Source organism: Zingiber officinale, chromosome 11B, assembly GCF_018446385.1.
Source record: "Zingiber officinale cultivar Zhangliang chromosome 11B, Zo_v1.1, whole genome shotgun sequence".
In the NCBI taxonomy this organism is placed as follows: Eukaryota; Viridiplantae; Streptophyta; class Magnoliopsida; order Zingiberales; family Zingiberaceae; genus Zingiber; species Zingiber officinale.
Genome location: NC_056007.1, coordinates 35,485,097 through 35,498,992, shown reverse-complemented (window position 1 = coordinate 35,498,992; position 13,896 = coordinate 35,485,097). Strand labels below are relative to the sequence as shown.

Genomic DNA, 13,896 nt, shown 5'->3' with positions numbered 1-13,896 from the left:
ACAACATCACTAGGCAAGGAGTTAGTATTAGATTCCAAGCAAGTTTCCTTACACAAAAGAAGAAATATAGGTTGCCTTGTTAAATAAGCTTTCTTCGCCTCACTTCCTCTTGTAAACAAATTTTCTATTTTTCTCTCTTTCTTTTCCCCATTCTCTCTTTTCTTTTGAATTTTGTCCTCAAAATCAAGTATTTTCTTTTTCACACACTTTTTCTTTTTCTTAAGCTCTTGCTCTTCTTTTTCTCTTTTCTCTCTTATTTTTATTTGATCCTTACAAACCTCCCTAGGTGATAACGGTACAAGTGTGACTTTGCGAGAATTGTGGACAAAAGAGAACTTGTTGGAGAATCCATCATGGTGAGCTCGCCTATCAAACTGCCAAGGTCTTCCAAGAAGAATATGACTTGCCTCCATAGGCACAATATCACATAGAGCTTGGTCTTCATATTTGCCAATGGAGAAATTAATCAACACTTGCTGGTTCACTACCAATTCACCACTATTACTTAGCCATTGGAGTTTATATGGTCTTGCATGGGGTGTAGTCTTGAGGTTGAGTTTGGTGACCAACTTAGTGCCTGCCACATTGGTACCTTCCACCATCAATGATCATAGAGCATGTCTTACCTTGAATAAGGCGGCGGGTATGAAAAATATTTTCTCTTTGGTCCTCCTCATGCTCCTTGGCTTGGCTTCCTAATAATCTCCTAACCACCAAGAGATCTCCATCTTATGCATAGGCTGCTCCATCATTTTCCTCATCGCTTGAGGAAGAGGAATGAGAAGAAATTTCTTCACTAGAGATACTCTCATTATCCCTCACCACCATAGTCTTCTTATTCGGGCATTCGGATGCAATATGACCTTTTCCCAAACACCTAAAACACTTGATATCCCTACTCTTAGAAGTGGAAGAAGAGGTAGTAGGAATAGGCTTCTTAGTGCTTGCTGCCTCCTTAGAATTTGAAGAACCCTCCTTCTTTGGCTTGTCCTTCCAACTTGAAAAGTAGTTTGGAGAAGAGGATTTCTTCATAACGCTCTTTCTCTTTAATTGTTGCTTTATTTTCATTGCTTGATGCACTAAGTCGTCAAGCTCCACATAATGTTGTAACTCCACAATGTCTCCAATATCTCGATTTAGGCCATGGAGAAACCGAGCCATGGTAGCTTCCCTATCCTCCACAATATTGGCTCTAATCAAAGCCACCTCCATCTCCTTGTAATAATCATCCACACTCCTACTCCCTTGGGTGAGTCTTTGCAATTTGTTGTGCAATTCCCTGTGGTAGTGGGAAGGCACAAATCTCCTTCTCATCAAAGTCTTCATTTCGTCCCAAGTGTTGATAAGATGCTCTTCATATCTTCTTCTCTCCTTTCGCAATTGATCCCACCAAATTAAGGCATAATCGGTGAACTCAAGGGGAGCCACCTTTACTTTCTTTGCATCATTGTAATTGTGGCATGAGAAGATTTGCTCTATTTTCATCTCCCACTCAAGATATGTTTCGGGGTCATTCCTCCCTTGGAAGGAAGGTATCTGGACTTTCACACCTCCTAGATCATCTTCTCGTCTATGGTCTCTACCTCCTCTCTCACGTCTTCTTCTCCCTTCATGTCTCCTTCTTTCTCTTGGTGAATCATAGAATGAGTCATTTTGACGAGATTCTTCATGATTAGAATTGCCCCCACGGTTGGAAACTTTTTCTCCTTCAAGTTGGTCCATCCTTTCGTGTATTTCTTCAAGTTGTCTTTGAAACATTCTCTCAAATTGTTGAGTAAGTGCCTCCATTTGAAGCCTATTAAGATCTCGCCTAGGGGAATGAGGTGATTTTTCCCCACTCATGCTTGAAAAAAAAAAGAAGAAGATGACAAGGAAAATTACAAAAGAAATGTTAGACGGACCTCACCACTCTACTCACGTGGTTGCACTCAAATTTATCCACTCAGCTTCCTTTATAAACTCTTAAGGAAAGAACCTTATCAATGTCTTTCTCAAGACAACAAGTAGACAATCAAGTGAACAAGAAACCAACAAGAGAAATATGAGTAGAACAAAAGAAATATGAGTAGAACAAGAGAAATAAACGGATAAAATGAGAAATTCAGCAACGATCAAGAGCAATGAAAGGAATATCTTTGAATTCAGATTTCACAAAGAAAGAATATTGAGTCCTTTCAATTCACAAATCCTCCTCCTTTTTTTTTCTTTTCTTTTTTTTTCAATAAGAAACCAATGACTCTAATGATTCCTTTTTTCTTTTTTTTTTCCGAATTTTTCTTTGTTTTTTTTTTTTTTTGGAGTTGAGGACCCAAATAGTGAACAGAAATTTACGACAAATAGGGACGGAGAGATCAACAAAGATAGACAAGAACAAAGATGAAAAACAAGACACAAACTTGAAAATCAAGGAGCCAAGGCTCTGATACCAAATGATAAAGAACCTTATAAATGGATCGCCTTGAAATTCAGCTTGGGGAAGGGTATTGACGTCACACTCAAGCAAGATGAGAAGGTGAGTGATAAGTCATGGGGTTTGATCGCCACAAGTTGTCTTGATAAGATCGGAATTAGTTCTTTGCCTAAGAACTAGAAGGAAGCTCTCACCAAAGAGAAACTAAAATTTTCATTCAAACTTACTTGATTTTCCATACAAGAGTTCTCCTATTTAAGATCCCTTAAGATCCACTATGCACTAATTATGCAATAAATATCATGCTTGCATGCATGGTATTTATTATCCACTAATGCAACCACTAATCCCTAATACTAGCTTAATGCAACCATGCATGCATGGTATTTATTATACTAGCTTAGGAACTCTCAAAAATGCAATAAAAACTCACAAAGGACATCAAAAGTCACTTTAGAAAAAACCCCCTAAAAATGCATACGAAAATGATCCTCATATTGGTCCAATTTCACTTTCAATTTGAAGGAATGTGATCCATTTAGTTGTTGCCTCCATTGTGCATTGATCCTCCTTTTCCTTGAGCCCCATTATTAAGCCTTCCAAAGCTTGCTTCATTCTCTTAGTCTTGGACCTCGTCATGGGTCCCCCAATTCCCTTCAATGCCTCTTCTTGGCTCACATCAATTGATGTTTGAGTTTCGATGTTTAACAATACATGGAGATTGCAAATGCAATCATCCGATTGGGGAGATTGTTGATATAATTCCCCTCTGGTCAAGGACTGGCCAGTTAGATGTGAAGAAGAGTCAAGTAGGTCAAAGGGTTGACCGGATACTTGACTGGAAAAGTCCTAAATAGAAGTAAGCAGTTGGAAATCCTGGTGAGTGAAACCAGGTGAAAGACCTAGTGAGTGAAGCTAGGCAATTGGAAAATCCTAGTGAGTGAAGTCAGGTGAAAGACCTAGTGAGTGAAGCTAGGCAGTTGGAAAATCCTAGTGAGTGAAGTCAGGTGAAAGACCTAGTGAGTGAAGCTAGGCAGGTGAAAGTCCCGGTGAGTGAAGTCGGGCAATGGGAAAATCCCGGTGAGTAAAGTCATGTGAAAGTCCTAGTGAGTGAAGTTAGGCAATTGGAAAATCCTAGTGAGTGAAGCCAGGTGAAAGACCTAGTGAGTGAAGCTAGGCAGGTGAAAGTCCCGGTGAGTGAAGCCGGACAATGGGAAAATCCTGGTGAGTAAAGCTAGGTGAAAATCCTAGTGAGTGAAGCTAGGTGAAAATCCTAGTGAGTGAAGACAGACAGATAGAAAGTCCTAGTGAGTAAAGCTAAGCAGATGGAAAGACCTAGTGAGTGAAGTCAGGCACGTGGAGATCCAATTGGGTCAAGGTTGACCAGAAACCTGGTGTTGAAAAATCCAAGTGGCCAAAGGATTGACCGGACACTTGGTTAAGAAGTCCCAGCAAGTTAAGGTTAACCGGATGCTAGGCATGAGCAGTTCCAACAAGTCACAATTGACTGGATGTTGGAATTGGGGGCCCTAAACTTGAGTTAAGCAAGTCGAAGAGAAGTCAATCGATCAACCGATCAATTGAACTGTGGTTCAATCGATCAGCCGATCAATTGAAGGTGTGCTGCGAAGAAGGCTAGCCCAATAGATTGACCGATCGATTGGGAAGTGAAATCACAAGCACAGAATGCTCCCCAATCGATCGGTCAATCGTCCAATTGATTGGTCAATCGATTGGGCTCTCCAATTGATTGGTGAATCGATTGGGCTCTCCAATCGATTGGTCAATCGATTGGGGCAAGTTTTCTCCCGCAAACGCGAGAGCACAAAAGAAGGCTGAATCGATCAGCCCATCAGCCGATCGATTTAGCCTCCCCAATCGATCAGCCGATCAATTGGGAGACGGTTGTTGCGCAGGATAAAGCCGTTGGCGTGCGTCTTCCTCCGCATCTCTTCCTCTCCACTTCTTACGACGATTTCTCACAGGTTCACGCCAGATCTTGAAGCTTCTTGGAGTAAAGTGTTACTGCACTTCTAAGGTCAAGAGGCGTTCCACACAAGGAGAAGCAAGCTAGGGTTTTGTAAATCTTGTAAGATTTGTATTGTATAAATTTGTTTTTCTTTCTTCTTGTATTGAGAGGTTGTACAAGGCTTCTCTGCCTTCGGTAGTTATCGAAAAGAAGTGTTTTATTAGTGAATGAGTGAATGACGGTCGGATCCTTGGATTAGTCACCTCTTCTTGAGGTGGATACCAAGTAAATCCTAGTGTTAGCGTTGTGAGTGTCCTTTGTGTGTATTTCTGCTGCATATCATCATCATCAAAGTAAGACAACAAAGCGCGACGACCTATTCCCCCCCCCCCCCCCTTTAGCTACAAATCGACCCTAACAGGCACCACGTGAAGGAAAATGCAGAAGATGACTTTTGGGAACAGAGCATCTCTTGTTGATGATTCTGAGATGCTTTAGAGAGATAGTATTTCTCTACCTCTTCCTGTATAGCTCGCATCAGGAGTTCTTGAAACAAGGCGAGGATTGGACTCACCTACGTTGTTCCGTGGGAGATCCTAACTCATGGACCGATCGGATATGGTTAGATATCCTCGATAGTACCTAGAGATATACGACCCGTAATCATGTATAGAGGTGGTGTTAGTTAATTAACACCTATGAAGTTCCACCCTCACCGAGTGAAAATATCATATGATGATCTTTGAGGGGCAAAGGGTCGAATGACAGTTTGTTTTGACCAGTCATTAGTGATAGTGCTCCTCTACCCTTGTGTTCATGACTCGTCGCTAGAGGTTGCTGAACCTTAAGTTGAGCAATTGTAGTATGATCGGTTACAAGACAATGGTTAGTCAGCCTAACTAACTTTATCTCCGTCAAGTAGCTCAAGACCTTGACCACATGATTATTTACTAAAGGTCTTGAAGTTTATATATCAAATCAGAGTGCTCGACCTTTTGTTGACAGTTGTCGGAGGACATTTACGGGAGAGTTGTGGAGATACCCTTTTAATGGGTAGACTCTCAGTCAAGATGTTAGGTGACTATTTGGACTTTGTTGTGGAATTAGCTAGGACACAGAGAGGACATGATGCGATTTGGATAATCGATGATCGGTTAATCAAATATGCTCACTTTATACTAATTCGTAGGATAGATTCTTTGGATCAAATAACATCTCTAGACTTCATGGTATACCTCTGAGTATTATGCCGGATAGAGATCCATAATTCATATCATAGTTTTGGCAGAGTTTACAGCAGGTCATGAGTATCGAGCTCTGTTTTAGTACAATTTTCCACCCTCAAATAGATAGACAGTCTAAGCGCACTATACAAACGTTAAGAGATCTATTGATAGTGTTCATTATTGATTTCGGAGGTAATTAATTTACCCACAGTTGGCTAGGCAACAATGTGGGAGTAGCTGAAGCATAGTAAGCTCATGACCTATAAAGTAGTATAATCTACTTAAAGGTAGATCATTACATGGTTACATAAGGGAACTTTAATCTTTTATGGTTGGAGATTTGTTAATGAAACTAGGATGGAGTAGTATATGGGTATGTTGCTTAGTCATTACCTGTATATGAGGATCCCTGAGTGTGAGTAGTAAATTTAGGTACCAAATTTTTATTAGTGTGGGAGAATGTAAAATACGACACCCAAATAATAATTAATTAATAAGTGTTATTGGAGAAATAACCTTATGGGATTTTTTAAAATTTTTAGAATTTTTCCAGATTTAATTGGAGCTCGTATGACTTGTTTAAGGGGGATGAATCTATTGGAATAGGAGAAAGTCTGTTTACATAACCCAATTAAGCTGAGAGTTGATTGGATTAATAAACCTAAGTTTCATATTTAAACCTAGGTTTTATATCTTATCTTTCCCTTTCCATTTTCGATTCCTTCTTCGCTGATCTCCCTTCTCCTCTCCCGATCCCCTTCCCCTTGCACGTCGATGTCGAGCGTCGACGCCAACAACAACAAATGGTTGAACCTCCGGCATAGCCTACACGACCTACAGCATCAGATGCGGCTTTGACGAGAAGAGAGACTAGCCCTTTTTCGACTTCCTTGGGCTAAGCAGCATCGACATCGTGCCCTAACTCTTGATCCGCCATCTCGTATCACTTGTTTAAGGGGGATGAATCTATTGGGATAGGAGAAAGTCTGTTTACATAACCCAATTAAGCTGAGAGTTGATTGGATTAATAAACCTAAGTTTCCTATTTAAACCTAGGTTTTATATCTTATCTTTCCATTTCCATTTTCGATTCCTTCTTCGCTGATCTCCCTTCTCCTCTCCCGATCCCCTTCCCCTTGCGCGTCGATGTCGAGCGTCGACGCCAACAACAACAAATGGTTGAACCTCCGGCATAGCCTACACGGCCTACAGCATCAGATGCGGCTTTGACGAGAAGAGAGACTAGCCCTTTTTCAACTTCCTTGGGTTAAACAGCATCGACGCTGGCACCACCTCTTCCGTACCCTAGCCTGGATAAGCGCCGCCTTGCCCTCTTCCTCTCTATCATCGGCTAATCACTAGGTGACCGGAAGATTTAGCCATGGAGAGGAATCCGCTGGCACTAGATTGAGGTAAGACATGCTACGTATTCGAATAGTGAAGACCTAATTCCATTCTCTATATTAAAATGTTGAGATTTGATGCTTGCCGATCATTGTAGCTCCGACCATCACTCTACAGTGCTCCTGTGGTACTGTTCGCCGATGATCTAGAGCTCTGGCCATTTTCTCCGGTCGTGCATCACCTCCAGCTTAGCCACCAGTGATCATTATTAGATTTGGTGAGTATCAGGATGAATTCTGATTAACACTAATCTAATTAGGGGAATGAATTATATTAGGATTAATGATGAGATTATTAGATGAATTGGAGTCATCAAAATTAAGGTGAAAGTAATTGTGAGACATTAGTGTTTCTAATTAGGTTTGGGGTTTATTTGTGTTATCTGATGTACATTAGATCAAAGTGTAGATATATATTCTGTGATACAGGACTTTGTTATGAGACGAGCGTCTTGGCGTGGGCATTGTTTAGAATGATCTACGAAAAAAGCGGGTACTTCTTCCTTGGCCTCTATAGTTCTTTGAACATAGTGCATGGATTATCTAATGAATTAGGTTACTTTACCTTGACTCCACTCATATTTTATCTGCGCTTGATACTTATATGCTTGATCTTTGAGATGATCTGCTTATTATCTGTACAGTCTCATCTATGGTTATTCCTACTCTGTAGTGTACACACGTGTATGGTGTATACTGTCGGTGTTATCATGTTGATTATGCATATATTAGTGTGCACACGTGTATAGGTGTTGCTACGTATTGTAGATGTTATTAGCAGACACATTTTGGATCTTTTCATATGTATAGGTATATATATGATTAATGGATCATGTTTCTGGATATATGTATGCTTAGTGTGCACACATATCTGATATGTTTTATTGGAGGATTATGTTGATTATACTTGGGTTGTATGTACATACATGTATGGTGAGTATTATTGGAAGTATCTTGTTGATTAAACCTGTGTTGTGGAGTGTGTACACGTGTCTAGTGTATTATTGGAGGTATCTTGTTGATTTTATCTATTTTATGTGTGCACTCGTGTCTATTATGTTTTATTGGAAGTATTATGTTAATTATACTCATGGTGTATGTGCATATATGTCAGGCAGTATTATTGGAGGTGTATTGTCGATTATACCTACGTTGTTATGTGCACACATGTCCAGTGTGTACTGTTGGAGGTATCATGTGGATTATACCTATGTTGTGTGTGCGTCGGGTGTGTACTATTGGAGGTATCATGTTGATTATACCCGTGTGGTGTGTGTACACATGTCTGGTATGTACTATTGGACGATCATGTCAATCATTCCTATGTTGTGTATGCTCACGTGCCTGTTGTGTGTGCACGTGTGTTAGGTGTATTATTGTTAGTATCATGATGATTCTACTTATGTTAAGTGTATATATTATGTCATTAACTATATATCCTGTCAATTAAGTGTCCTACGAGTGGGTGACCGACTATGATGTTGAGAGAATTGACAGTGACCTGTCAACTAAGTCTCCTACTGGTGAGTGACCCACTACGATGTTGAGAGAGTTGACAGTGATCGTGATATGTATACCCTATCAATTAAGTCTCCTACGAGTGGGTGACCGACTATGATGTTGAGAGAGTTGACATTGACTTGTCAACTAAGTCTCCTACTAGTGAGTGACCCACTATGATGTTGAGAGAGTTGATAGTGGTGGTGATATGCTTGTTGGGTTGTTATACGCTAGGCTGCCCACGGGTTATCTATGGTAGAGCGTTCTCACGCAGCTCGTAGCTGGATAGCTATATCCTATCTGCCCACGGGTTATCTGTGGTAGAGTGTTCTTGCGCAAACATGGAACCTGACATTTAGACTGCACACGGGTTATCTGTAGTAAAATGTTCTCGCACAGACATGGACCCTGACATTTTAGACTACACACGAGTTATTTGTGGTAGAGTGTTCTCGCGCAGCCATAGCTAGATAGCTGCATCCTATCTGGGCACGGGTTATCTGTGGTAGAGTGTTCTCGTACAGACAGGGACCCTGACATTTCAGACTGTCCACGGATTATCTATGGTAGAGTGTTCTCGCGCAGTCCCTAGCTAGATAGCTAGATGTCTTGGTCATTTGAATTTGCTTGTGGTGGAGCATTGCTCCCACATATATTGTATTGCTTGTGGTAAAGCGTTGCTCCTACATACGATGAATTGGTTATAGTGGAGCATTGCTCCCACATATGACGTATTCTTGTGATGGAGTGATGCTCTTACATTTGATGATCTGTTACTGTTTTATTATACATGGTTATAGTATCACATATATTGCCCAGGTGTTATGAGCAAGTCTATTGCTGATTCCTAGTGATTTACTGATCGTTATACCATATGTGTTAAATCGGTACGAGTATGTATATATATAATCATGTTCTTATTTCCCTACTAAGACTATATATCTTTGATCTCCTTACACTTTTGTCAATGCACTACCATATTTTTATTACCCGCTGAGTGATTCGCACTCACCACCGCTTGTACTAGTTTTTCTTTCACCAGATAATAGGTAGTTGATGGAGGAGTTGCTTGGAGGATCATGGCTGCTAGTCCCACGTCACATCTGAGATCAGTTTTCCATGCTATTTCGTATTGCGCTATTGGTACTTTGTATTTGGTTTTGGTATTGTGTTATATGCTTTGTATATGATTTTGAGCCTTATGACCACTTTTATTTGATTTGGATTTTATTATGGTGTTAGTTATGTCGGCATGCAGTTAATTTATTTTGTTGTGTTATTTTTTATGTTTTGCTTATATCTTACGCTGTGCTTTGTTTCAACCGTGTGGGTTGTTTATCAACTACGTAGTTGTGTTTACTTCTAGCCGTATAGGCTGATTATAAATTACGTGATTGTGTTTACATCCAACCGTGTGGCCTATTGATAGCTTGTGAGTAGTCTTATGGCATTGTATATATGTTCCATTTGTCACTGCTACAGGGGAGGTGCTGTCCGATTTTCGTCAGACAACCTTACCCTCGAGGCATGACAGCTTGCATCAGATTACACTGTAGTAAAAGGTAATTATGCTCACACCATGTGTCCCTCATTCCTCATCCTCAGGTTACGTGAAAGGAGGTAAATCACAGGGTCAGTTTATAACCGGCCGCCAAGTTGGCTAAGAGGTGGGAGGAGATTGTTTTCCTGAGGACATGCACCCATGGAGAATTGATCCCTTTAACAAATCTATCACCCTCTAACCAACTAAACATCTCATAAGGACTCCATCAAATTTCACAATTAGAAGTAACAGAAAAAGTATGAAGAGAAAAGAATATACAACAACAATAACCAAGTTTGATGATGACTAGTTAGATAAAAATTAGGAATTAAATTTAATCTCAAATAAAAAATTACTAACTAAAATAATTAAAATTCGTAGTGTTGTGATATGTTGCTCTTGGACAAACAACAAACAATACTGTCGTTTCCTCGTCTCACACACATGCAAACCATGTGATCAGACACAACAAGAACCACACTACTATGTTTTGGTGCCCATGCGCTCGCATCTAACTCTACAAAAGTCTCCCCAATGCATGCATGTGCGTCCATATCTTAGAGAAATCACATGCCTATCTTAGAGTCAAGATTGGAGCACTTACGCATTGCCTTAATGCTCATGTTGTGCATGCTCGAAGAGGTATAACAACTTCCCTATCTAGCATGTTGCGCATGTCCTAAAACAACAAGAACCACGCTACAATGCTTTGGTGCCCATGGGTTCGCGTCTAACTCTACAAAAATCTCCCCAATGCATGCATGTGCATCCACATCTTAGAGAAATCACACGCCTATTTTAGAGTCAAGATTGGAGCACTTACGCATTGCCTTAATGCTCATGTTGTGCATGCTCGAAGAGGTATAACAACTTCCCTATCTAGCATGTTGTGCATGTCCTAAAACAGGAGACTAACTTCCCTAGCAAATACGAAGCAGAACCCTCGAAGAGGTATAACAACTATCAGAGTCTACATCAATATCAAATCCTATAATGGTTGATATTGTGCTTCCTTATGAATTTTGCATAAAAAGAACTCTAAAATTGCCTTTTTCACATTTTGGAGCTTCCCTTCACCCCTATAAATAGATCCTCTCACTATTTTGTTTAAATCATTCCAACTCAAGTTGTGGTATTCTCCTCGTCTACTCCTCTTTAAAGAGTTTTAAAGTTTCAAAACTGAACTAGTACTCTAAATTTAGAATACTTTTTTTCGAGTCAAAAGTATCCAACCCTTGCCTCAACCTTAATGACTTTTTATCCAAAAGGATAAGCCTACCTAAAAGGGTGTGTTGACACCCAAATATTGACTTGACAACTAATGATACAACATTAAGTCAGTGACAACAATATTCATATATGTCCGTCTACTATACCATGGAGTGTGATGACTAACAAGTTGTAACCCATGTCTTCATACCAACACACCACCAGTTTGGGCTGTTGAATTACGAACAAGCTGACTAATCAAATTCGAACTAGTTGGATCAATTTTGATAGATCTCATCTAGCAAAAAAATTGATTTGTTTTGTTGCTAATGTAAATATTTGTGTTTACGATATTTGAAAATTTATGTACACTTGGAATCTAGAGAAGAAATTTTCTCTTTAATCCAAATAAGAGTCATTAGAGCATTTCAATCCCAACAAGTGATATTGGTCAAAAGTTGTAAGAATGTTGTCCGAACAGCTGCATCTAAAAGGAAGGACAAAAGCTTTAATTTACTTTGCTGCCAACAGTTGTCGCACTTCTATTTTGGTGATTCTATGTTATGTGTGGTTAAGAGCAATCAATTTAACAAGTACACAGGAAATATTTGAGCATCAGCATATCACAAGTTATTGTCACAATCAATATCAGAACAACAACAACGACTAAGTCTATATATCTCACTAAATGAAGTCAACTATATGAATTTTTTTTATATCATTGGATTCAATCCCCTATTCGATATTTAAACAAATTTTATCCTAATTTATTACTTTTTTATATCCTTTCCTTTCATCCTCTTCCTCTTATTAATGTGTGACATTGAACATATCTAGAAGAAAAAAAAATCCTACTGGGTAGAATAATCTAAAAGTGCGATCTCAGTCAAAAATGAAAATTTGCGTTATGATTGAGAAGCATGTGAATTATTCGGAGGAAGTTGCGGTGCTTATCGTAGAGAAAGAAGAGCATAAGTTATTGACTCAGCCACTTTCTACTGGAACATTTTTTCGAACGAATTGGTGGGCGTCAGTCAGTTACCTGCAAGAGGAACTGGAAGGCGAGCAGCTCGCGCTCGTGGTCCCGGACGAGGAGGCCGAGCACGCGCCTCTCTCTGAGCTTGTGCAGGACGACGGTGCTCAACGCGGCGCCGAGCGCGAGGAATAGCAGAAGCAGCCCGCACGGCCTCGCCCTGCCACCGCCGGCGCCGGCGCCGGCCATCTTGGTGTTGCCGAGGGACCTGGAGGAGGATCGCAGTCCCATTAGGGCTCCCTAGCAATTTGGTATATTATATAGAGGGGCGGACGGTGGTGCTGGCGGCGGCTTCACCTGGCCGTCGCCGTTGCTTGCATGCGGTGCATTCACAGGGAAGATGATGTTTGCTTGGAGTTGAAAAAGAAGGAGAGGGTTGAAAGATGCAGCTTTGGGGAGCTCATTCCGGGATTCCTCTGCTGCGCTGCCATGCGATGGTTGGCCAGCTGTGCTGTGCGTGCCGTACTATATCATTCGATCGGGGGAAAATGAAAAGGCCGTCTTTATTTATTGTTTAAAAAAAACTACTTTTTTTACAAAAATAAAAAGATCACTTGCGAAGTATTAGAGAAAAGTGATATCGTGTTTATTTCAAATAGTCAATATTACATTTTATTCTATGCAACTACCTTTTACATGAAAGGTCAGATACCAATAAGCTATTTTACTCCGATTAAGAACATTCCAAAATCTATTTAAAAAAATATTCATGTATCTACAATTATGTGAATCTATAGGGGCTTATAACATGGGTGAAAAATAACACCTAAATATATGAAAGTTGAGTGACTGACTACTTGACACGACGTAAAGTTGAGAATAGCTAAGAGCATCCGTAATACTAATTCGTTATAACATCCATCATCTTATCAAAAAAATATGGGGTTCATTGTCACATATTCATTATAACAATATATCTCTTTCACTCACATCTCTTTTAACATTAACATTCATTATTTATGGATTTCACCGTCCATTCACTCATCTCTTTTACTATTGTTTTAAATAATATTAAAAAATTTATAATTTAAAAAAAATTAAGAGAGAGTTTTGAACACCCTCTCTCCTCTCTCTTGTGAATAGGTATTATAATGTCCACTCACAATAGAAAGGAGGTGTTAAATGGACATCATCCCATTGAGGATGCTTAAAATATGAGAGTAGAGAGGGAAGTATTAGTGGATTAGGTCTATTGTAATAGATGAAGTTTAATGGACTCTACCTACAAAATAGGTAAGGGTCAATTCATCTATCACTGTCTCACCTATAGGTCTTTATCAGAACAAAAGGAGGAATCAAATATTAAACGAGTTAATCCAATGTCAACATATCTTCATTATTACTAACCAAAATGTATTGATTTTTTTAATATATTTTTTATCATACAAACATAAAGAACCCCTATGGAGTCAAACGTTAATGCAACTGATAACAATTCTATTCATTTACAGCCATTAGGCCCTTTAAAATTGCAAACTAAAATCCACAAAAGCCTGTGACATCATCGTCATATTTATCCTTTGGGTTCGATTAAAAAAATTAATTAAATAGGATAATTTACTATCTTAAATAATAATAATAATAATAATAATAATAATAATAA

The 13,896-nt window shown here is 39.5% G+C and overlaps 1 protein-coding gene across 1 annotated transcript in view; it reads right to left on the bottom strand.

The window, feature by feature from the left end:
* The window catches only part of LOC122033511 (putative uncharacterized protein DDB_G0290989), a 28,375-nt gene extending 15,616 nt beyond the window's left edge, over window positions 1-12,759 (bottom strand). The window contains exons 1-2 of the mRNA XM_042592549.1: window positions 12,591-12,759; window positions 12,303-12,501 (exon numbers count right to left, since the gene is read on the bottom strand). Coding sequence (XP_042448483.1) covers window positions 12,303-12,501; window positions 12,591-12,622 — 231 coding nt within the window. The 5' untranslated portion in view covers window positions 12,623-12,759. The remainder of the gene's footprint in view (window positions 1-12,302; window positions 12,502-12,590) is intronic.
* Window positions 12,760-13,896: the final 1,137 nt, after the last annotated feature.